The 26,277-nt window shown below is 46.5% G+C and overlaps 1 protein-coding gene across 1 annotated transcript; it reads right to left on the bottom strand.

The window, feature by feature from the left end:
- Positions 1-5,272: 5,272 nt before the first annotated feature.
- On the bottom strand, positions 5,273-24,764 carry ARL6IP1 (ARL6 interacting reticulophagy regulator 1). The gene is made up of 6 exons (XM_073647652.1): positions 24,597-24,764; positions 16,529-16,662; positions 16,148-16,267; positions 6,920-7,037; positions 6,399-6,483; positions 5,273-5,738 (listed from the first exon to the last, which is right to left on the bottom strand). The coding sequence occupies exons 1-6, from the start codon at positions 24,633-24,635 to the stop codon at positions 5,620-5,622; spliced, it is 615 nt and encodes a 204-aa protein (XP_073503753.1). The 5' UTR covers positions 24,636-24,764; the 3' UTR covers positions 5,273-5,619.
- Between the last annotated feature and the right edge of the window lie 1,513 nt (positions 24,765-26,277).

The raw sequence follows: 26,277 nt of genomic DNA, 5'->3' as shown, positions 1-26,277 counted from the left end.
GACGGCACCGTCACATGACCGGAAGTCAGGGGAATCTTGAAGGCGCTGCCATGGCAGCGCAGCACAGCGCTGAGATGTCCCGGACCCGGCGCTTAGCATGGGGCCAGGGGCCCCATGAGGCGAGAGATGCATAAGAGGGGGGCCCCCAACGGGGCTCCGAGGGGGCCCCTACCGGCCGGGCCCCATACTGGAGTCAGGGCAGTCATGCCCTGATGGCGGCCCTGCTGAGGCTGGAGGGGCCCCCTCTCCCTCGGGGCCCCCGGAGGGGCCCCCTCTCCCTCGGGGCCCCCGTTCAATGAACCGGCTGCACGGGCGGTAGTTCCGCCCCTGCTGTGATCATTAACTGCAGTATATTGTGGAATTGCTCATCTCCTATGAAGCCCAGTAAAAGGCTGCACAAACATGGCCGACATGGGGGGCCGACATGGGGGGCCTCCAGTAGGCAAAGCCATTATGTTGGGCCTCCCCCATTTCCAACCTCTTAAATGACTGCAGCTTCTAAGAGGTTAAAGGGTTTGTCCATTTTTGGCACAAAATTCAGCAATTCCTTTTCTTTGACTGCAGACTTGTGAATCCTCACATCGCACTCACTGTCAGGATTCTCCGATGCTGGGAGTGTGCGATTTGCATGCTTCCAACTAGACGTCCGCTGCCTCGCTCAGTTCACTTGTATTTAGCGAGGTTGCACGTCTAGTCGGAATGTGGCCGGGAGTATGCATATCATATACTTGCAGTCACATGACCGCCTGTTCCCAGAGAATCCTGACATCGAGCACTGTGATTATTCACAACAGCGATTGCACACTTTCATGGCAAACTTGGACAACCCCTTTAAGCTACTAATCAGTTATAACCCTGATTTTACCACTTCTACAGCCGGCATCCAAGCCTAACACAACTCCTGAGCCTGCACCATACCTGGGTTCACTGGATGATGACGCCAAACCTGTGTCTGGCGAAAAAATATTTTCATAGATCTGTCTTCAACTCTCAAGAATATAAAAGTTATCACCAATCCAAGCGCTGGGACTCGCACCGATCAGCAAAGCAGGGAATTTTCATTCCCATTAGAATGGAGCAGCAGTGCACACGTTTCCACCATTGCTCCATTCATTCCCTTTGAGGCTGCTGAGAACTTTGCTTGTTGTTTTTTGGGTGGCCCCATAAAGTATAAAAGGAGCTGCAGTTGGACAACCATCAATCAACAAGCTATTTGTCGGATAGGTGATGACTTGGACACTTTTGGACAACCCCTTTAATTGCAAAAAATGCCAAAGAGTTGGAAAATAGTGTGAAAAACATAGCACTTCACACGACTTCTATTCTTCGCAGCAGCTGTAAATCCACGAGCTTGCGAGACCACTGCAGTTAACATTGGTGTTTTTATGTGTCATGTCCTACATTTATGGACTTTGTCTTTCTGCAGTTACTTTTGAGCAGTAGAGGCTTCACTTCCAATTTTAACTATACGGTATCTTTGTTACTGATCTCTTTGTTACTGATCCGTTAGGACCAGGGTGAGCAAAGTGGGGCCCGCATCCGGCCTGGGGCAGCCAAGACACTGGTAACTGGTCTGTGGGCAGCACTATGTGGTCGCCGCTCACCTCACATCTCAAGCTCATCGGTATCTGCACCCTGAGGGCGCATATACCGGGGCATAGCATGGCTACCGTTGGCTCCCTCTTCCACCATTCAGCCCGTGGGAGCGCGAAGCCTCAATGCTTTGGAGGAAATGCAGTCAGGTGAGCAGTTTCATTTTTTTTTTTTAATTATTGCTCAGTATTTGCGTAAGGTGTGGGGGGGGGGCTATGGGGGCCATATTACTGTGTGGGGAGACTGGTGGATTGTATTTATTACTAGCTCTACCCGGCCACGCATTGCTGTGGCTCAGTCTGGTTAAATGGAAAAGAAAGAAAAGAGAAAGCGCACGTTTCTAAAATATTTAATTTCACAATGCGTGTGTGTATACAAAATTTCTTGTTGTTACATTGTCTGTGTAGATATAGAGATTGTCTGGTTTGCCGACTCTGGAACATGCATCATATAATTGTCCATGTGAGAAGCAATCCGTGTCTAGATTTAAACCGCACAATTCTAAAGATTGCCCTGAGCTTTATTTCTGGTGATTGCAATTTTCAAAAATCTTAAATCTCCGAAAGTTCTTCACCGATTCCTTTGAAATTTTGACACAGGTGTGACAATGGAGCCGGTCATGTCAGGGATTGCTAGTTATGCAATTCCCTAGTATAGAGGGAATGTGACAGGAGGGGGCACAGAGATGAAGGCAAGCGGCAGCAGAGGAGGGGGTCATCCGCTTGACACGAAAACCGGTGATACCGGAGGAAAACCCACACAAACATGGGGAGAATATAAACTCCTTGCAGATGTTTTCCAGTGCTAACTACTGAGCCACCGTGAATACCGGGTGGGGAGCATTATGTTTGTGGGGGGCTGTGTGGTCGATTATACTGTATGCAGGGGGGGCTGTGGGGTCCATCGTACTGTGTGGAGAGCATTAAAGCTGTTTGTGGGGTCCATTATACTGTATGCAGGAGGCTGTGGGGTCCATCGTACTGTGTGGAGAGCATTAAAGCAGTTTGTGTGGTCCATTATACTGTATGCAGGGGCTGTGGTCACCATCATACTGTGTAGGGTGAATACCAGGTGGGGAGCATTATGTTTGTGGGGGGCTGTGTGGTCGATTATACTGTATGCAGGGGGGGGCTGTGGGGTCCATCGTACTGTGTGGAGAGCATTAAGCAGTTTGTGGGGGTCCATTATACTGTATGCAGGGGATTGTGGTCATCATTCTGTGTAGGGTAAATACCGGATGGGGAGCATTATGTTGTTTGTGGGGTCCATTATACTGTGTGGAGAACTGTGGGGGTCCATCGTACTGTGTGGAGAGCATTAAGCAGTTTGTGGGGTCCCATTATACTTTATGCAGGGGGCTGTGGTCACCATCATACTGTGTAGGGAGCGTTATGCAGTTTGTGGGGTACATCATACTGTAGACAGGGGGCTGCAGTTAGCATCATACTGTGTGGGGAGCATTATGCAGTTTGTTGGGGGGCTGTGGGGTCCATCATACTATGTGTGGGATTGTGGGGTCTATTATACTGTATGCAGGGGGCTGTAGTCTCCATAATACTGCGAGGGGAACTGTGGGGTCCATTATGCTGTTTGTGGGGAGCTGTGGTGTCCACTGTGTGGAGAGGACTGTAGGGTCAATATGCTGTATTTGTTTGGGGCTGTTGCTCAAGGTATAAAAGGCTGAATATCAGCTTATGATTTATAAATTTTAGAAAAAGGGCGTGTGTGGTGTGTTTTGCAGCCTCACCTGTGTGCTATTCTAATACTGGGCAATCACCCATGAACTAGTAGGTTGTGACGTCCGTATTGAGCACAAAATAAGAAGCAGCATTAAGTTTGGCTGGTTGGTTCGGCTCTCCACATCTCTCACGTGGCCGCTTAAGAGAATTAATTGCCCACTCTCGGTCATATAGGACAATATACCATATGGATGAAAGTATGGTGACATTACACCTACAAGAACCTATATGATGTCCCGCTTCCTTTGCAGATATAGCAGCTTTCACTCTTCTGTGAAGGGTTTCTACAAGATTTTGGAGACATTTGAGAGATTTTATGCCCCTTCAAAACAGAAGAGAACTTGTAAAATAATAGTAATTATAGACCCATCTGTACTGTAAGCTTAAAGTGGAAATTTAATTGGAACAGCAAAATATCTCCAATTAATGATCAAGAAAAAGTTTGATTTCAGTCACAGAAAACGTTTTGTGCAACCCTTCTAAAATGGTTTACGTACACAGTGTCTGTACGACGGCATATGTGCCTCCTCCGTGGATTGTGTGGCGTCTATGGGAGAATAGGACTCCTGCTCACCATATTTCATAAGTCTGGGCATAAAATAGGTGAGGACCAGGGATGAGCAGACCTGTGGATGGTCGGGTTCGACCAAACTTTAGTCTGTCTCTCAATACTAAAAACGGACTTCCAGGAGAAGTCTGAGTTCAGGTACGAACCCTAATCTCTAGTGATGAGAGAGTATGTTTTGTTAACCCTTTCGCCGAGTATATTCGGGCGAGCACAGAGTAGTTACAGCGTGCTCAGGGATATGTTTGAATCGCTCCCGTGAGCATGATTTGCGACTGTTTGACAGCTTTATTACATGTGAGGAATGTCTGCTTCTTACACATTCCTCACATGCATTAAAGCTGTCAAACCGTTGCAAATCATGCTCACGGGAGCGATTCAAACATATCACCGAGCAGCTGAAAAATACTAGGTGCTCACCCGAGCATACTCAGCGAAAGGGTTAACAGAACATACTCGCTCATCACTAGTGATGACCTGAGAGTCTAAACCTTGGCCCTATGAAGCAGGCCTTACACCATCGCTTGGCTGCGGCACCTTTACACCAATGCAGTCGATTACCCAGATGCGTTTTACAACTTCACCGCCATACTCCATTTTTAATGCAATTTGTGCCAGAATTTATCAGATCTCACATAGTATATTTTTCCAGTTCTGTGTATGGCATAGCAATGCTACAGGACTGTTCAGACCAAGTACAGGAGCTTGGTGCACCCTTGGTGTGGCCAAACATTTAAGTGCACCTTCCCAAACATCTCCGCCTCTCTCTGGCCCTACGAAGCCAGAGATGTTAAATTAGGGGGTTTGGAGATAAAGGGTAAAAAACAAGTAAATGGGAAGAAGTACTGAACAGCTCGGCCACACCAAGGATGCACAGAGCACCTATATTTGGTTTCAACAGTCATTCCGTGAAGACAGGTTCACTTTAAGCAAGCACCTTCTTAGGTTTTTTTCCCCCCATTGGTGTTAACCATATGAAGGAGCCATACGAAGGTCTCCTGCAATGCTGCAATTGGCTCCTTAAAAGTCTATCAGCACAAAATGACTGTTCAAACCAAGCACAAGTGGTCGGTGCATCTTTCCACCTATTTTTTTCCATCAATCACTCATCTCTGGCTCCTGTAAAGCCAAAAGTTGTCAATCAAGGGATAGGAAGGAGGAAAATAAATAGGTGAGAAGAAGCACTGAAGTGCACAGCCTTGCCAAGGATGCACCTAGTGCCTGTGCTTGGTGTGAACAGTCTCTTAAGTCTGCATTTCATGCTGCCCAGGTCCGTGGCATAGACTTCATGCATCCATTTATAGATGTGTTGTACACGACGAACCCCTATATTCATTACAGTCCATATTGTCATAGGGTTAATAAAAATATAGGCTTCTAGAATATTCTACATTTTATTTCATCCATTAACAGGAAGACACATTTTTACTCTGCAAGGTAAGGAAAGCAAAAAACACACACAAGACACATGGAAATGTGGAATATTTACAAGAGTGGAAAACATTGAAAGTGGTAAAGAAACACTGGAGACGAGGACCACGCTCGGGAATAAGACTCTTCATACTTTAGAGGTTTGGGTTTCAGTGCAACACAGATACAGCATTGGCAGTTATTGGGGAACTGAATGGGAACGTTAAAGTCAGACACACGTCTTGTAGCCCCCCCCAAAAACAAACAATAAAATGCTCCCGTGGAAGTTTTAGTTTTGCATCGAGCAGGAGGTTATTCATTCTTCTTCTCTTTTTGCTTCAGCAGTTTGTTGATTTCACGCTTTCCCATTCCAACAAATTTGGTGATGACTCCATGTTTGTTGAGGCCGGGAAGCAAAAGCACAAAACTCACTGAAATAAAATAGAAATAAGGATTAATAGGATGCTCTTCACCACATAATGAGGTAGTGTCACAATTCCTCTGCTCAGTGTGTCTTGATCACGGTGACGGACAGCTCAGTCGTCCAATCTGAGACTGGGAGGTGCTGAGCTTCCTTCAGTTGTTCCCTGTTCCAGGTGATTACCCAGCTACTTAGCTAAGCGGTCGGTCCCAGATCTCCATCAGATTTAGCATCTGCTCAGTGGGTTGCCTTGTATGTCTATGCTGTGTTTGTTGATCTATGGCGGCCTGATCATCCATTTGCCTAGCCCCTTTGCTCTGATCAGCTATCTTCCTGGTATTCGGACCTCAGACTGACCTGACTACACATTTGTCTTTCCCCTTTAATTAACTACGTGCTCTCTTGGCATCTGACTCCCGGAACATTTGGCAACCCTGCCTCATGGCTTGTCCTTGAGAAGTGACTGGCGTCACAGGTAGTAGGGGAATTGTACGTATATAGCAACTCTGCAGATTAGTACATTGCTAGCTGCGGTACGCTTATACCATGTGGTTGAATAGGTGTAAAAGGCTTAAAGTAAAGGAGGGATTTTTTTTTTTTTTTTGGTTCCCCAGCATATATGTGGAAAGTTCTACCTAAATATAGGTTGTCCTCTTATAGGAACACTTACCAATAATGTAGGTGAGGAAGAGGTTATGAACCTGCTGTCCGATCCAAGCAATCATGGCGAGAGCTGTGATCATCGACATGAAATACTAGATAGAGAAAAACAACGTTAAAAGGGGTTTATACAAATAGCCAAAAATAGCCTAAAGTAACAAAATGAGTAATGTCATACCAATTCCCTGCTGCTCTGGCGTCAACATGTCACTCATCCCCACTGGTCTCAGAGTACTGGGTCGGGCAAAGATGTGGCATGTCACCACGTGACTGGTGCAGGTAATCACTGGTTATAGGGGTGATGTTTTGAGGCCAATAAGGTCATGGTTATGAGTAATTATTAGCTGCACCAGTCACATGTAAACCAGCCAGATCATCACTGGGACCAGGGGAACTGAAAACAGGCTGTACATGAGTGTTGGGAATACACATTTTTGTTATTTTAAACCATTTAAAAAAAAAAAAAATTGACACGGTTTTTAAACTTTCATAATAACTGCTCTAAGATTAATATATGAAAAACAACGCTACCATCTTGGGCTTCTCCTCTTTTAGGACAAAGAGGCGTCTCCACCAGCCAATGATCCTCCTGCGGGTCTTGACGAGGTTGCTGCAGATCTCATGGAGCCTCTGCTGCTGCTCCGTGGTCCTGTACAGAATCAGAAAGTGCAAAAGATCAAATGATTCAGATGCGCTGAAGGATCCTTTATAGAAAACCATTCCAACAACCTCAAGAGCTTCTTGCAGTGAACACATTGCTTTCCGGGGCAGATGGCGGTGTGCTGAGAATCTCCCAACCAGCAGGAAAGGAGTCATCTAAAATCGGTGTCCATTGACATCTGACAGGAGCATTGCCACATCTGAGTTTTGCTGATCATGGAGGTCAAAGACCAACCAAACACTAGTTCTAGACTATGCTCAGGACTTGTCCCCACACCCTTTGGCCTCCTATTATTGAGCATGTGCATGGGTTGCCCAAAATATGAGATGCTACAAAGACCAGGTTGAGGGGAGTTACCATTGTTGACAATCCTATTTAAGTCTTCTGACTGATTAAAGTGGTTCCAATTCATGTAACGAGGCAGGAAGCGGCGATCACATCGTCAGATAGGTCTATGGCAATTGAAGCCTTGCAGACGCAAAGGAACTAAAAATTTATCAAGTCTAAAAGGGTGGCTGCCCGACACCATTCTGGCCTTGAGGTGTATCCCAGATTGAAAACCAGTTCTTTGACTCGGGATATTTTCAACCTATGTGATGTTCAGGCTAGTCAATTTTCTACCTGTGGGTCCTAACAAATTGTCCTGTGTTTTTAATGCAACATCCCATACAAGTTGTAAAATGGTCAAAGCGATTAAAGGGAGTGTGTAGGCACAAAATGACTGTTCAAACCAAGTATAGGCACTCTGTGCTCCATGGTGAGGCCAAACATTTAAGTGGCTCTTTTCTACTGCTTGGTTTCCATCTTTCTCCACCATTCTCTGGTTCTATGAAGCCAGAGCTGTCAAAGAGAAAGTGGAGATTGAGGGAAAACAAGCAGTTGAAAGGTGTATAAAAATCATTGGCCCTGTCGTGAAGCACCGAGCGCCTGTACTTTGTTTAAACAGTCATTCTGTGGGAACAGTCCCATTAAAGACCCCCATACACCTTACATGGCCGTCAGACAAACAAGCGGTCAGCCAGGAGCTATCTCCCACGACTCTCCAATACACATGAGCCCTTGTTCTTCTGAGAGTGCCTTTGTGCTCCAGGAGAGTGCCGCTGCCAAACTTCTCTGGTGGATTCTCAGAACAAAAGAAATTGGCAGTCGTGGGCCCCCATGCACGGTAGACTGGGCCATTCCCGCGGTGTCGACACTTGCGGTCCCAGGTCCCTCATGCGGCTGTTGTGACACCTGAGCCCGGCACCCAATCAGAGCTGGCGTCACTGTCCCCACCTTTGGGCAAATTGAACATGAAAAGGAAGTCAGATGAGCTGCAGCCCGGACGTCCTCTCCATGTTCAATTCAACAGAAGGCGGGGAAAGTGACGCCAGCGCTGACTGGGTGCCGGGGTCACGTGTCACAACAACCGCTCCAGGGCTCTGGGCACCGGTAGAATGGCACCAGCACAGGAGGAGAGTATAGTTTTTTTATTTCATCAGGGCCAAACATTCAGATCAAGAAGGGGTTGTCCAAGTAGTGTACTTGGTCTCTAACGCCTTTACCCCCGAGGGTGGTTTGCACGTTAATGACCAGGCCAATTTTTTACAATTCTGACCACTGTCACTTTATGCGGTAATTACTCTGGAACGCTTCAACGGATCCACCTGATTCTGAGACTCTTTTTTCATGACTTATTGTACTTCATGATTGTGGTAAAATTTGTTCGATATCACTTGCGTTTATTTGTGAAAAAAAAAAAAGGAGATTTGGTGAGAGATAAGAGAGATATTTTGGGATCACATTTGAAGTGACTTTGAGAGGTCTTTATGACAGAAAATACCCAAAAGTGACAACATTCTATAAACTGCACCCCTCAAGGTGCTCAAAACCACATTCAAGAAGTTTTTTAACCCTTCAGGTGCTTCACAAGAATTTCTGGAATGAGGAAGAAAAAAAAAATTAACATTTAACTTTTTTCACAAAAATGTTACTTTAGACCCAATTTTTTTTATTTTCACAGGGGTAACAGGAAAAAGGTTTTGAAGGTAAAATTTGCTTGAATGTTGCGTTTGGAGAGTCCCTGATGTGGCTAAACAATGGACCCCCCCCCCACAAGTGACCCCATCTTGGAAACAAGACCCCTCAAACTTTTTCCACAAACATAATGTTTTAGCCCCAATTTTTTTATTTTCACAAGGGTAAGAGGAGAAAATGGACCCCAAAAACTGTTGTGCAATTTCTCCTGAGTACGCCAATACCCCATATGTGGGGAAAATACAGTGTTTGGGCGCACGGCAGAGTTCAGAAGGGAAGGAGCATTGTGTGACTTTTTGAACACAAAATTGGCTGGAATTGAGAGCGGACGCCATGTCGCGTTTGGAGAGCCCATGATGTGCCTAAATAGTGGAAACCCCCCACAAGTGACCCCATTTTGGAAACTACACCCCTCAAGGATTTTATCAAGGTGTATAGTGAACATTTTGAACCCAGAAGTACAACAGAATTTGATAACATTAGGTCATCATATTGAAAAGTTGTCATTAGTCTTGAGTGCAAGTGCTTGCTACTTGAGTTTGCACCATGTATCACGGGTGCTCGAGTCCCCGTGCGCATGTTTCATGGTTATTAGACACCCCAAAAAAAAAAAAAAAACACACATGCGGGTAGTGTTGAGCGATACCTTCCGATATCAGGAAATATCGTATCAGATTGGATCGGACCGATACTCAAAAAGTATCGGATATCGCCGATTCCGATACCGGAAACCAATGCAAGTCAATGGGACACTAATATCGGAATGAAAATAAACCCTTTCTTTCCTTGTAGGTTAATTCTACATGAAGTAAAACAACTAAGAATAATGTAGAATGTATGCGAAAAGCCAGCAATTCATCAGCGGCATACACCGGTACCCGACAATTTACAACAGAAAGAATAGAGCTTCACACATAGATTAGATAGATAGAAACATGTCAGTCACATATATATGAAGTACAGTGACAGTGTTGATTACTGTACTTGTCATTTAGTGTTAAAATAAAGGATTTATTTAAAAAAAAATTGGCGTGGGGTTCCCCTTAATTTTAGTCTCTAGCGGAGGTTAAGCAGACGGCTGGGGCAGATGTTTGAAGCCTGGGAAGGGGGTAATACCCACGGAGCTTCCCAGACTACTAATATCAGCCCCCAGCTGAATACCTAGCCTTTACTAGCTATTAAAATGGGGGACCCCCCCAAAAAAATGACGTGGGGTCCCCCCTATTTTAATAGCTAGCAAAGGCTAGGCAGACAGCTGGGGGCTGATATTAATAGCCCAGTAAGGGTGCCATGAATATTGGCCCCCTCCCAGGCTAGAAACACCAGCCGTCAGCCGCCCCAGAAATGGCGCATCCATAGGATGCGCCAAACCTGGCACTTAGCCTCGCTCTTCCCACTGCCCTGTAGCGGTGGCAGTGGGGTAATAGGGCTGGGGTTGATGTCAGCTTATAATGCCAGCTGACATCAAGCCCAGGTTAGTAATGGAGAGGCGTCTATAAGACACCCCCATTACTAACCCCATAGTCAAAGTTAAAAAAAAACACAAACACCCAGAATAAAGTCCTTTAATTGAAATAAACACACAATTCTTTATTGTTCTAAATTAAACCATACTTACCGTCACGCCCATTCCAGCTGAAGCCAACGATCTCCTGCAATAAAAGTAAAATAATAAAGCAACCTCATCCTTACCTTTCCATGGTTCCCACGACGGCTCCAGCTCTGCTACATCGAGATGACAGGCTGGACCGCAGCAGAACGCTGCCATCCAGCCTGTCATCCCGCTGACACTGAGAAGAGCAGGCATGCTTGCGCTCCTCAGTGTCTCTCTGTGACGTCATCCAGATGAGCCGAGGTCATGTCCAATGAACTCGGCTCACCTCATGCACGTCACTGACAGCGTGGGAGAATTCTCACGCTGAAGCGCTGAGTGCAGGACAATTTTCCCACGCTGTCAGTGACGTGCATGAGGTGAGCTGAGTTCATTGGACATGAACTCGGCTCATCTTTATGCCGTCACAGAGAGACACTGAGGAGCGCAAGCATGCCTGCGCTTCTCAGTGTCTGCGGGATGACAGGCTGGATGGCAGCGTTTTGCTGCGGTCCAGCCTGTCATCTCGATGTAGCAGAGCTGAAGCTGTCGTGGGATCCATGGGAAGGTAAGGATGAGGTTGGTTTATTATTTTTCTTTTATTGCAGGAGATCGTTGGCTTCAGCTGGAATGGGCGTGATGGTAAGTATAGTTTAATTTAGAACAATAAAGAATTGTGTCTTTATTTCAATTAAAGGACTTTTTTCTGGGTGTTTGTGTTTTTTTTAAATACTTTACTAGAAATTCATGGTGGTCATGTCTAATATTGGCGTGACCCCATGAATTTCGGGCTTAGGGCCAGCTGATAATGCCAAGCTGGCCCTAACCCCTTTATTACCCAGTGAGCCACCGCACCAGGGCCCTGGATGAGTTGGGTACAGCGCCAGAAGATGGCGCTTCTATGAACGCGCCATTTTCCGGGGTGGCTGCGGACTGCAATTTGCAGCGGGTGGGGCCCAGAAAGCTTGGGCCTCCCTGCGCTGCAGATTCCAGCCCCCAGCTGCCTAGTTGTACCTGGCTAGACACAAAAATAGGGCGAAGCCCCACGTATTTTTTTTTTTTTAATTATTTCATGAAATAATTAAGAAAAAAAGGGCTTCCCTACATTGTTGTGTCCGGCCAGGTACAAATAGGCAGCTGGTGGTTGGGGGCAGCCCGTTCCTGCCTGCTGTACCTGGCTGGACACAAATATAGGACGCAGCCCCACATCAATTTTTTTTTAATTTCATGAATTTCCTGAAATAATTAAAAAAAAAAATTGAAGTGGGGCTTTGCACTATATTTGTGTCCAGCCAGGTACAACTAGGCAGCTGGGGGCTGGAATCCGCAGCGCAGGGAGACCCAAGCTTTCTGCCCCCCCCCGCTGCAAATTGCAGTCCGCAGCCACCCCGGAAAATGGCGCGTTCATAGAAGCTGGATGCTGTACCTGGCTGGCATACAAAAAATACAAAAATATAGCAAAGCCCACGTCAAAATTTTTGGGAAAAATTTATTAAAAAATAAATAATAATTTAGGGACTGCATCTTTATTAACTCCTCAAATGTCATTTAGTGTTAAAATAAAGGATTTATTTAAAAAAAAAATTGGCGTGGGATCCCCCATAATTTTAGTCTCTAGCGGAGGTTAAGCAGACGGCTGGGGAAGATGTTTGAAGCCTGGGAAGGGGGTAATACCCACGGAGCTTCCCAGACTACTAATATCAGCCCCCAGCTGAATACCTAGCCTTTACTAGCTATTAAAATGGGGGACCCCCCCCAAAAAAATGACGTGGGGTCCCCCCTATTTTAATAGCTAGCAAAGGCTAGGCAGACAGCTGGGGGCTGATATTAATAGCCCAGGAAGGGTGCCATGAATATTGGCCCCCTCCCAGGCTAGAAACACCAGCCGTCAGCCGCCCCAGAAATGACGCATCCATAGGATGCACCAACTCTGGCACTTAGCCTCGCTCTTCCACGCTGCCCTGGTGCGGTGGCAGGGGGTAATAGGGCTGGGGTTCATGTCAGCGCCAGCTGCCAGGAAGCCCAGGTTATTAATGATGGGCGTCTATAAGACACCCCCATTACTAACCTACAAAGTGTTAAAAAGAAAAAACACACTACACCCAGAAAAAAATAATTTGAAATAAAACAGACCATTTTATTTAATTCTTAGTTTACTAAAAAAAATAGTTACCTGTCCACGTTCCTGCGCTGATCTCCCATGCACAGCTGTCACATCTGGAGATGGTGACAGCTGTGCATGGACGCTGTAAGCTCACGCTGCCGGGAACACGTCCGCTCCCGGCAGCGGGAGCCCCTGACTGAGGTCACCGGAGTGCATTCAGGCAGCGCAGCTCCGGAGACCTCCTTTACGGCAGTGCTGTACCGTGGGAATTTCTCACGATACAGCAGGGCCGTAAAGGAGCTGACCGGAGCAGCGCTGCCTGAACTCCGGCGAACCCGCTTATGCAATGACGGGGCTGCTTTACGGCCCCATCATTCTAGCGGTGGCAGCGGTTCAGAGCGGTCACATTCTATGTGGCTGCTATAAACTGGAGATCATCGTGGGACACTCGTGGACTACTACGGAGGGGTAAGGATAAGGTTGTGGTTTATTATTTTATATTTTATTACAGGAGATCGATGGCTTCGGGGAATTAGGTGTCTAGGTGAGTATAGGTGTAGTTTTTTATTTTTTACTTTATTTTAGGTGGCGATCGGCGGGGACAGGTAATGTATGAACTAATTTATTGTAGGTAACCACTGGCCACCAATGACATGTATTTAAATATTTATTGGGGACACAGTAGGGCAATTTATATAGCAGGATCAGGCTGATGGGAACTACTGCTCCCATCGAGCTGATCCTGCTGGCAGGAGTGGACGGGGGACAGACATAGGCCGATGTGACACTACTACTCCCATGTCTGCCTGCACGCACAGACACCGCGCACACATCGCACAGACACCGCGCACACACCAATCATGACGGGTCTGGGAGGTGAGGCTGACCTGTGCGGCCGTGGGAAAGTTCATGTGAGTTCATGCAGTCAAGCATGAACTCACATGAACCCTCTGAGGGCACCGCGGCGACTTCAAATGAACAGCTGATCGGCATCACCTGATACCGCAGCTGTTCATTTGAAATAACCGGCGGGAAAGCGCAGCACAGAACGGGAAAGCCGGCGGTGAAGTCTTCACTGCCGGCTTCCCCGCCCGGGTCCTTCGCTCCCCGCTCCTTTGTGCTGCACTCCCCGCCCGGTCCTAACTTACGATCGGGATGGGAGGTGGCGAGGGGAGCGGAGGATCGGGGTGGGAGGCTGCGGGGAAGCAGTATGGGGTTGTGTGATTGTTTAAAAGCCGGCGGCTTTTTACCGCGCGCCGGCTTTTAAACAATCAGGAGAATTCTCCCACGCTGGGATGGCATTCTGATGACAGGCTGGATCGCAGCTGAGCGCTGCCATCCAGCTTGTCATCCTTCAGAGAAACGGCAGAGCGCAGGCATTATGGGAACTTCCGATTCCGGTATTCGATATTGTAAAAGTATCGGAATTAAGTATCGGAATTCCGATACCGCGAATATCGGCCGATACCCGATATTTCAGTATCGGAATGCTCAACACTACATGCGGGGGATCGCTCGTGCATGGCAGGCAATCCCTGTGAGTTTTTTTGGGCCGTGAAGCATATGGGGCAGAGACTCTAGCACCCGCGATACTCAGTGCATACCCGAGCTGCCGATGAAAACTCAAGTAGCGAGCACTTGTGCTCAACACTAGTCGCCATATCGTCTTTTTTTTTTACTTTTGAAAAAAATCCTAACCCAAACCCCAGCCCAAACCAAAACCCAGCACTAACCCGAGAGTTTATTTTTTACGCCGTTCCTCGTGCGGTATAAGTGATTAGACGGCTTTATTCTTTGGGTCGGTGTGATTACAGCGGTACCAGAATCATATATCGGGTTTTTATGATTGACAGCGATCACACACTAAAAGACGCATTTTTTTGCATCGCCAGATTTTGAGAGCTATAATTTTTCCATATTTTGGCCGACAGCCACGTGACGGCTTGTATTTTTGCAGGATGAGTTGACTTTTTCATTGGTGCCATTTTCTCATCGGTTTCTATTCCGATTTTTTGGAAGGCAGAATAAACAAAAAAAAAAATAATTCAGGAATAGGTTTTTTTTATGCTGTTCCGCGTGTGGTAAAATTGATAAGGTAGCTTTATTCTTCGGGTCAGTACGTTTACAGCGGCACCACATTTATATCGTTCTATGTTTTGGTGCTTTCACATAAAAGCTATTTTATAGAAAAATTTTTTTTTTTTGCATCGCTTTATTCTGAGAGCTATAACTTATTTTTCGGCTGATGGAGCTGTATGGCGGCTTGTTTTTTGCGGGACAAGATGACGTTTTCAGTGGTACCATTTTTATTTATATTAGTCTTTTTGAGCGCGTGTTATTACATTTTTTGTTTGCCGGTATGATAAAGCATTGTTTTTTGCGTCTTTTTTGATTTTTTACCATGTTCACTGAAGGGGCTAACTAGTGGGACAGTTTTATAGGTCAGGCGATACCAAATGTGTGTACTTTTGTTTTTCTTCATAATATTTATTGATGGGTACAATATATTTTTTTTTTTTGGTGGATTATTTTTTTTTACTGATTACAATTTTATTATTATTTATTTTATTTGTTTTCACTCTGGCACTTTTTATTTTTATTCTATTCTTTGTCCCACTATGGGACTGTCACTTTTTTTTTTTATTCTGATCGCCTGTATAGCATAGGGATGGAGCACCATCCCTGTGCTATACCGGCTGTCAGCGCTGCAGAAGATACTATGGTCATGCACTGCGCAGGACCAAAATATCTTCCTGGTGACCCGGATGTTGTCATGACGACATTGGGTCGTCATGGCAACATCCAGGAAGCCGCGGTAGACAGCGCTGGTGGCCGGTAGGAGAGGCGAGTATCCTGATCACCTCCCTTTGCCCCAGCAATGCTGCGATCGACTTTGATCGCAGCATTGCGGGGGGTTAATGTGCTTGGAGCGGTGCAGGACCGCTCCCTGCACATAGCACCGGGTGTCAGCTGACACCCAGCGGCGATCGCAAAGACGTACTAATACGTTTCAGGCTCTTAAAGCCCATGGAGCAGATACGTATTAATACGTCTTCGGCTTTAAAGGGGCTAAAAGCAGAGACCAATTACAAAAAGTGGAGATGGGCATTTCTCTCTCTCTGCTCCCACATTCCTGTGTAACTGTATACAGGTATAACAGTAGAAGGCAAACCAGAGCAGGTGCAGTGCATGCTGGGAACAGAAGTTCCAGCAGCTATAGTGCAGACAGAATGCAGATTTACAGAAAGTTCCCATTTAAAAAGGATTGGATAGCAATTACAGAGCATGAAAATGGGGACATTTCCTGAAATATTAGGCTATGTACACAAAAAAAAAAGTTGCAACTTTGAGGGGGGATGACAGCAGCAAGACCAGGATTTTACTAACCATGTGTTGGAGCCAAAAATTCTGGGGGCCAGGGTTGGAACAAGATAGTCGGCCAGACACAGACACATAATGAAGCAGGAAACACCAGAAAGCACTGATGGATCAAGGTAGTAGATCATCCTGCAGAAGAAGAAGGACATTTAGAGCAGAATTACCCCAACTTCACATTTCCTACAAAGCAGAATGAATCTGCCAACACTAGGACATTAGTAGGGGGGAACTGGGTCAGGATATCAACCTGGAGCGTCCAAACAAGCTGTAGGTCCACAACTATCAAGCATCACTTCCTAGCTGTTATTTGCTGCAGTGGAAAGTAACGTCTTCACATTATAGGATGTCATCACACAATATGCAGGATGGAACCTTTGTACATTTACTCACAGGAATATAAAGGACACTGCCCCCATTATTGCAGCTGGAAACCAAGGCTTCTCCCAGCGCAGGGCACGATCAGCAAGCAGGACCACCTCACCCCATCCTTGGAAATGCTCCTCAAGATTCGCGGTCTCCGCAGCCTGCAATAAAAACATCATCATGCACCTTGCGGACATTAGGTCATTGGTCAGAAAAGCACCCTGTATCCAGTGAAAGGCATGCTAAGCAATGGCGGGATCCATGACCGTTCTGCATTTTAAGGGTACGGCCCCACAACGCGTTGTCACATGCCGCACTAACCTGTGTAGGAGGATGAATACATGAGTTTGTGGTAACACTAGGCATCAACTGTAAAATGGTGTGCTCATTCATCCACACATGTGGGGTGGCTTTTGTCCTTAGGTAACAGAGCATCATATGACTGTACCCGAATATAGATTTAGAGCTAAAAGTATAATGGAATTGCCCCAATATATTCCAGAAATTGACATATCAATTTATTGCATTATATGCAAAATATCTTCTGCAGCATGCCCATATTACAGTACACCACAAGCTACCTTATACTGTTCTGTACTAAACCCGACAGCCGGCTTCTGACTCTCTTAGTCTTCTGCCACTCTTTCCCCTTAACCAAATGCTCATCTACTTAAAATCAGACAAAATATACAGCATCCAGGAGAGGAGCAAGAACTAACCTAGTCAGGAGCTGGCTGTAAGATTTAGGGTAAAACAGTACAAAGCAGCTTGCGGTTTATTGTAATGCATGCATGCTGGAGAAGACACATGAAACATATACACTGTGTTCCAAATTATTATGCAAATAATATTTTCTCAGGTTTTCCCAAATTACCTATATGAATTGTAGTCATTGTAATTTTTCCAGTCAAATAACTATTAGAGTACAATTGAAAGGTTTTTGTACAAACTGCCTATGATAACAGTATATTTTAAAAAAAATAAAAAAAACTCATGCACTCAAAATGCATGTTCCAAATTATTATGCACAGCAGAGTTTTCAACCTTTTCATTTTAATAAAGAACAAAAAAATGGTCATTTTTGAAATTATAAGCTTTAGCAGGTTATTACAAACTGAAATCAAACAGTTTTCAACTCAAAACTTTATTCTAGGTGATGTTACATTTGCACATAGGACCGCTTGTTCAAAAGGAGCTTCTGAACTCTCTCGTCCATTGAATTTGTCAGGTTTTGGATGGTTTCTGCTTCCAATTGTTTTGCATGAGGGCAGAATACCCTCCCAGAGAGATGTTGCTTAGATGTGAACTGCCTCCCGCCATCATAGACACTCCTTTTGATGATGCTCCAGAGGTTCTCAATGGGGTTGAGGTCAGGGGAGCATGGGGGCCACACCATAAGTTTGTCCCCTTTTATGCCCATATCAGCCAGAGATGCAGATGTGTTATGTGCAGCATGAGACGGGGCATTATCATGCATGAAAATGATCTTGCTGCGGAATGCACGGTTCTTCTTCTTGAACCATGGAAGGAAGTGCTGTTTGAGAAACTCAACATATATTATGGAGTTCATCTTTACCCCCTCAGGGATCCTAAAAGGGCCGACAATCTCTCTCCCCATGATTCCAGCCCAAAACATTACTCCACCTCCTCGTTAGCGCCGTAGCCGTGTTTGCATGGGATGTCCATCAACCAGCCATCCTCCACTAAAATCCATCTGGACCATCGAGATCATTTCATGCATGATAATGCCCCGTCTCATGCTGCACATAACACATCTGCATCTCTGGCTGCTATGGGCATAAAAGGGGACAAACTTATGGTGTGGCACCCATGCTCCCCTGACCTCAACCCCATTCAGAACCTCTGGAGCATCATCAAAAGGAGTGTCTATGATGGCGGGAGGCAGTTCACATCTAAGCAACATCTCTGGGAGGGTAATTTGTCCTCATGCAAAACAATTGAAGCAGAAACCATCCAAAACCTGACAAATTCAATGGACGAGAGAGTTCAGAAGCTCCTTTCGAACAAGGGGTCCTATGTGCAAATGTAAGATCACCTAGAATAAAGTTTTGAGTTGAAAACTGTTTGATTTCAGTTTGTAATAACCTGCTAATGCTTATAATTTCAAAAATGACCATTTTTTTGTTCTTTATTAAAATGAAAAGGTTGAAAACTCTGCTGTGCATAATAATTTGGAACATGCATTTTGAGTGCATGAGTTTTTTTTTTTTTTTAAATATACTGTTATCATAGGCAGTTTGTACAAAAACCTTTCAATTGTACTCTAATAGTTATTTGACTGGAAAAATTACAATGACTGCAATTCATATAGGTAATTTGGGAAAATCTGAGAAAATATTTGCATAATAATTTGGAACAGTGTAGTAATTGCAAGTGTCTGATCATTTTACATGATTCCATAATAAGCAATAAAAACATAAAAATGTACACAGAGCCCAAAGAGGAGCCATTCATAACAGTACATACAGTGGCTTCTGTAATGCAAGGGGCATTACCTAATGTCAGGAAACGTCTATCATATATCAGAGCTTAATGTAGGAAAAGGCAACACACACACACACACACACACACACACACACACACACACCATGAGCTTTCCAACGAATATTGAAAGTCTACACCATTAACCTTCAGGTCAGCAGCAGCTAATGGATTACGTGTTTTTCCCCTGCAGATTCTTTCAATTTACTACAGGTAGTGGCAAACTACGACACAGGCAGCAGTAGGTGCCGGCAATTCAGTGGCAAAATCCTTGTGACTGGCCATAGTAAAAGACCAATGACCATATCATATAGGGGGCAGTAGAGCCCATCAGTGGGCACTGCATTACTAGTGTACAAGAGCTGATTAGCTGTGTAGTATGCTCCTTGTAATACATTTATACCTGCACTATACAGGGCTCTGCCAGGAACATCTCTGTACTGTGTGAATATCCACAGCGCCAGGCGCATGACAGGGGGGGGCTCAACAGCGCCAGGCGGAGTCGGCATAGGAAAGCCACTTAAAGCGAACCTGTCAGCAGGATTGTGCCAAGTAAACTACATGCTGTCAGGTTGGCACCGTTACATTGATTTAAATGATGGGTTGATGAAATCCATCCTGTGGTTCTTGTCTAATCTTTATTTGCAGTTTGGAGATAGTGAGACGCTCGTGCTCTGGGTCAGGGCTTTTCTTGGTGCTCTGTTCTCATATTCATCATTGTGGCTTATATGACAGGTCACAGATCCTTCAGTGACTTGCCTCTTACTTTAAATACTGCTCTTGCGTTGCGCAGTTCAAGTTCATATTGTTCAATAGATCACCAAGGAAAGACCCTGCCTACAGCCCTGCCCCGGAGCACGGGCATATCATTAACTCAAAACTGCAACCACTGATTACACAAGATGAGTTTCTTCACCTCAGGTGTCATATTAATCAGTGCAGAAGCCCCAACATGACACTGACTGTAGTTTACTTAGCAAAATCCTGCTGACAGGTTCCCTTTAAGAATGACAATGTCCATATGGCAAATTAGAGTCAGATATGGACATCTAGAAGCCAGGACAGAGAAGCTTTGGTGGACAGTATGATCAGGCATTAAATTGTCTGTTCATGTAATGTTGCATTTCCAGATGTGGCATTCCTGGCAAGAACAACTGATCTCCAAGGGTTAGAGAGGCCAGACCTGCAGTCAACAAGGGGTTGTCCCAAATTTGCAAATTATACCCAATCCACAGGATAGGCAACAGCTTCTAGATTGCTGCGGGTCTGACTGCTCCCATGACCAGAGATCTAAAGTGCCCCATTTTACATAGCGGCGTATGTACACAGAGCTCCATTCCTTGTCTATGAGCCTGACAAAGATGGCCTAGTGGCACTGATCTCCCAGACACAACGGCTGGTGATAGGCAAGTGCAGTCAAACCGGACCCTTCAGAACCCTTATTGGAAGCGATGGGGGTGCAAGCACTAGGAACCCCAGTGCACTGCAGACTATAAGCCATCCTGGGGGACAAAGTGGGTTTCTAGTGCAGGTCCATGGTACTCATAGGAGTTCAGTCTAAATCCTGCTGAAGAAGGTTTCCAAGTAAAATCTGTAAATGTAACTCCAGTGAGGTCAGCAGAGTCAGGTGCAGAAGGAGGTCTGGATTTCTACCAAACAGCTCTCCAGCGAGCAGCAGGACAAGGTCAGGGCTGTCAGCTGCAATTTATGTGTTCTGAGAAGAAAGCCGCACAATGCTCTCATCGTATTATACTAATGGAGACTTGTCACAGTGGTGGTAATGCAATCACAGAGCAGCAATCGATGCTTTTACAGGCAGAACATCCCAGCAGGAATACAGGGACATTGATCTTATGAGCAGATAGATACGACATCCTAAACCACATGGATCACCGGGACCTTAAAGAGGTGTTTTATGATGGAAAAAGCATACAACTCATCTGCTTGTGGTCATTCGATAGGAACCCTAGATCTGCCCCGATCATGTAATGGACCCATGGTGCACGGTTACAGTACAGTTATCAGGGCGGTGTCTTGTAACAATCTGAGAACCCAGGGGTAAACATGGTCTTAGCCAAAGAGCCAGATATTACTTTCTGCCCAGATTGGATGTTGTCCCAATTTTGAGGTTCAAGAGTCTGAACCAGTCATGCATCTCCTGATGGTCACGTAATATTATGTCACAGGACCGCTGCAGTCGATCAGTGGCCGCAGCACTCACCCTAAATCATGCAAATACCATGTACATGTGGGAGCTCCCTTTCTTCAGCAGGTCCTTCTAGTCTTCAAAGCTAACTTTTCTAGACCGGGACCGGAAGCTGGCCGAGAATTAATAGCAACCACTTTCTACCATTTTTGTTTTATAGTGTGAGGCACTAAAAGTGTGTGACTAACTAGATTTACTAGAGATATTTGTGAAGTTTTGCAGCAATTACAACATAATCTAGCGAGACTCCAAAATTAATAGAACCGCATCCTCCCTCTGTCACAAGACGACGCCACAGACCTATTACATACATCCAACTTCCTGCAATCAGATGATCACATCAGACACTCCCCCCTCGCCCGTCACAAAGCTGTCACTGTCACCGGATGTGGTGGTGAGAAGTTACCAGAGACACAGACACTATACAATCCCCTCAATCTCCAGTCCTGGCCATGCTGGTCCTGATCTCCAACCTTGGGAAATGCAGGATTTTATGGTTTCTTTGTGCCCCTGAGGCCCGTGGGCTGATGATTGACCACATCAACCGTTACAATTCGTTTTAGATCATGTGCCTGTGAAAAATTAGGTAGGAAGCGGCCGACAAAGGAGGAAACACTCATGTATGGGCTGATCGCCTCTTCTACCCAGGTGTAAATATACCATAATCACATCCCCTTGTGTAAAATGGCAGTGTGCTGCCGAGAATATGCACTGAATAGGGACAAAATACTGACATAACGATGACGTCCCCCTCCCCCCAACACATCCTATACATGGTTTACACATGCAATGGATTGGCGCTTGTCAATGAAGTGTAACAAGTGACAGCCAGGACTCCGCAGATTATCTGCCCATGCAAAAGGAGCAATCAGCAGTTTTGATAAAATCAGTTTTATCTGCTGCAGATCTAGCAGTTCTCTGAATGCTGAGCTCTGTATAACACCCCTGATTGGCAGCTTTCTGTGTACACTGTGCATAGGCAGAAAGCTGCCAGTGGTGGGGGCGGGGTTACACAGATCAGCCTAACTTGCCTCCACATCAGACCTAGTCCTGCAGGGATAATCTCCTGCTGATAAGATACTAGTTGTAGTTTCACAATAGTGTTTTTGTAGTTTTACAACACACAGCCTAGTAAGTGACATCCCTGGAATCAGAATCTCTTGCCCTATGTTATGCTGCTGTCATATTAAAGGGGTGGTCCGAAGGCAAAAGCAAATTATATTTAAATCCCTATCTGATGCCATAATCTAAGCTATTTTCTAATATATTAGCTTCAAAAATTCCCTAACTACACTAATTGCTAATTTTTGTATTTTTTCCACTGTCTGATGACCATTGGTTTGAGAATCCCCAGTGCATTCTGGGATAATCAAATGAAGAGTCATCAGAGCAGGGGGCAGAGGTTGCGGTCACTGTCACAGCCTCTGCTCCCTCCCTGAAATGAAGTGTCATCAGTGACGCTCGTTTCAGGGGCTGGGATAGTCCCTGCAATGTGCACAGTGACAGTGCCCGTTCTCTTGTCGGCTCAGATCTGCAGTAATGAGCCAGCAACACAGCGGTGTTACTATACCCGGTGTACAGGAGATCAGCTCCACCAGTTTCTGCCAGGTAGTGTAACACCGCTGTGTTGCCGGCTCATTGCTGCAGATCTGAGCAGACAAGAGAGTGGGCACTGTCACTGATTCACGTTGGATTGCAAGAGAAAAAAAGAGGGTATCAGAAGCACCTACACAGCAATACCACTAAATCTTTATGTAAAAACAAGCCCATATGTGGACCATCTTCAGCTCCTGTATTACACAGCCAGCATCAGCCTCCAGCAGCAGAGACAGGAGCCATTTCTGATCGCTGCCTTTCTATCATTTTGATACTGCTCCCAACCTCCCACCACACTATTGCTGGGTGCCAGAGGGTTGACATGGCCCTCATTGTTGCCACCTAGGTCCTCCTATAAAGCCCAGCCCGTGGGACAATGTTGATTTCACTATATACAATGTTGTAGAATTAAAAAATAAAATGATGCAAACTGTACACAGAAAAAAAAAAAACTATTCATATATATATATTGCAGAATTGAATTACTGACTAAATCTTTTAAAATGGGTGGGGGGATTGCTGCAGACGTGATTTATAGTCCAGGGCATCGCTGAACGCCTGCCCTAAATAATGGGAGCGGCGTCACCCCCACCCCCCCAGGGCACCGCAGCCCTAAATAATGGGAGCGGCGTCACCCCCCCCCCCCACACCTACCCAGGACAAAGCAGCCCTAAATAATGGGAGCGCCCCCCCCTACCCAGCAGCCCTAAATAATGGGAGCGCCCCCCCCCCCTACCCAGGACACAGCAGCCCTAAATAATGGGAGCGCCCCCCCCCCCTACCCAGGACACAGCAGCCCTAAATAATGGGAGCGCCCCCCCCCCCCCTACCCAGGACACAGCAGCCCTAAATAATGGGAGCGCCCCCCCCCCTACCCAGGACACAGCAGCCCTAAATAATGGGAGCGCCCCCCCCCCTACCCAGGACACAGCAGCCCTAAATAATGGGAGCGCCCCCCCCCCCTACCCAGGACACAGCAGCCCTAAATAATGGGAGCGCCCCCCCCCCCTACCCAGGACACAGCAGCCCTAAATAATGGGAGCGCCCCCCCCCCCTACCCAGGACACAGCAGCCCTAAATAATGGGAGCGCCCCCCCCCCCTACCCAGGACACAGCAGCCCTAAATAATGGGAGCGCCCCCCCCCCCACCCAGGACACAGCAGCCCTAAATAATGGGAGCGCCCCCCCCCCTACCCAGGACACAGCAGCCCTAAATAATGGGAGCGCCCCCCCCCCCCTACCCAGGACACAGCAGCCCTAAATAATGGGAGCGCCCCCCCCCCCCTACCCAGGACACAGCAGCCCTAAATAATGGGAGCGCCCCCCCCCCCCTACCCAGGACACAGCAGCCCTAAATAATGGGAGCGCCCCCCCCCCCTACCCAGGACACAGCAGCCCTAAATAATGGGAGCGCCCCCCCCCTACCCAGGACACAGCAGCCCTAAATAATGGGAGCGCCCCCCCCCCTACTCAGGACACAGCAGCCCTAAATAATGGGAGCGCCCCCCCCCCTACCCAGGACACAGCAGCCCTACCTGTCACTGCCAGGCGGTGAACAGGACATGGCATCATGCCAGTCACTACGGCTGCCTGGCGCTGTGCTGACTACAAGAAGCTGTAGACTCCGCCATAGCCGCCCGCAGGGATGTCATACAGCGCAGGAGCAGCGCCTCTTCACCAGATGAGGGTGCGGGAGGGACAATACCCGCAGCCATACTGCGGAGCCCAGGCCTAGCGCAGGCACCGAGCTCTCCCGGGACCACTGAGCACGCCCGGCGCCAGCACTCTCACCAGCTGGTTGACGCTCCTGTTGTCCCCCGGTTCCGCCATTGTCCTCGGTCACACTGCTGCTCTTACAATCTGCGGCTCTAAAGCCCGAGCCGGACACAAATAGCTGCTGCTTCCGCCAGGCTGCTCAGGCGCATGCGTGCTTTGATTGGCCGGCTCTAGCATAAACGTCGCCATGACAGCCAATCAACGCGCTCCGTCCAACAACAGGCAGGTTCGAATTTAAATACAATGTTCGTGACGTCATCATACTTCTGATAGAAATAACGGCCTTCCCTAGAAACTGCATGACGTCAGAAAGGCCGTAAAGTGAGATTGTAAGATGCCCAGAGAGAGACCGCAGCTGGCCATAATGGAGAAGTCATATTAGGCAGATTCCAGGATTTCAATGTGCAACCTTTGGGAAGTGCATGAATTGCAATTACTCAATACAGTCAGAGATTTGATAGGTCACAGGGCCAAAGGTCGCAGCATAATGCACGTGAATGTGACCCATAATGTACTGCGACACTGACATGCAAACCATACCCACATATACAGTATATACAGACCCCAGACTGATTACGATAACCACAGGGGCAGACCATACCCACATATACAGTATATACAGACCCCAGACTGATTACCATAACCACAGAGGCAGACCGTACCCACATATATATACAGACCCCAGACTGATCACCATAACCACAGAGGCAGACCATACCCACATATACAGTATATACAGAACCCAGACTGATTACCATAACCACAGGGGCAGACCATACCCACATATACAGTATATACAGAACCCAGACTGATTACCATAACCACAGAGGCAGACCATACCCACATATACAGTATATACAGAACCCAGACTGATTACCATAACCACAGAGGCAGACCATACCCACATATACAGTATATACAGACCCCAGACTGATTTCCATAACCACAGGGGCAGACCATACCCACATATACAGTATATACAGACCCCAGACTGGTCACCATACCCACAGGGGCAGACCGTACCCACATATATATACAGACCCCAGACTGATCACCATAACCACAGGGGCAGACCGTACCCACATATATATACAGACCCCAGACTGATCACCATAACCACAGGGGCAGACCGTACCCACATATATATACAGACCCCAGACTGATCACCATAACCACAGAGGCAGACCATACCCACATATGCAGTATATACAGAACCCAGACTGATTACCATAACCACAGGGGCAGACCATACCCACATATACAGTATATACAGAACCCAGACTGATTACCATAACCACAGAGGCAGACCATACCCACATATACAGTATATACAGACCCCAGACTGATTTCCATAACCACAGGGGCAGACCATACCCACATATACAGTATATACAGACCCCAGACTGGTCACCATAACCACAGGGGCAGACCGTACCCACATATATATACAGACCCCAGACTGATCACCATAACCACAGAGGCAGACCGTACCCACATATATATACAGACCCCAGACTGGTCACCATAACCACAGGGGCAGACCGTACCCACATATATATACAGACCCCAGACTGATCACCATAACCACAGGGGCAGACCGTACCCACATATATATACAGACTCCAGACTGATCACCATAACCACAGAGGCAGACCGTACCCACATATATATACAGACCCCAGACTGGTCACCATAA

The sequence above is a fragment of the Phyllobates terribilis genome, unplaced genomic scaffold, assembly GCF_046119375.1.
Source record: "Phyllobates terribilis strain yellow unplaced genomic scaffold, ASM4611937v1 Scaffold_9__5_contigs__length_417890890, whole genome shotgun sequence".
Classification (NCBI taxonomy): domain Eukaryota; kingdom Metazoa; phylum Chordata; class Amphibia; order Anura; family Dendrobatidae; genus Phyllobates; species Phyllobates terribilis.
Note: the sequence above shows the minus strand (reverse complement) of the source record. Positions and strands in the feature narration are given on the sequence as shown.

Excerpts from the sequence above, each read along its gene's own strand:
- ARL6IP1 (XM_073647652.1), bottom strand. The coding sequence starts at position 24,635 with ATGGCGGAACCGGGGGACAACAGGAGCGTCAACCAGCTG. Across the intron at positions 16,663-24,596 it reads ACAGGAGCGTCAACCAGCTG|GCTGCGGAGACCGCGAATCT; the intron begins GTGAGAGTGCTG and ends TTTTTATTGCAG. Across the intron at positions 5,739-6,398 it reads CTTCCTCACCTACATTATTG|TGAGTTTTGTGCTTTTGCTT; the intron begins GTAAGTGTTCCT and ends ATTTTATTTCAG.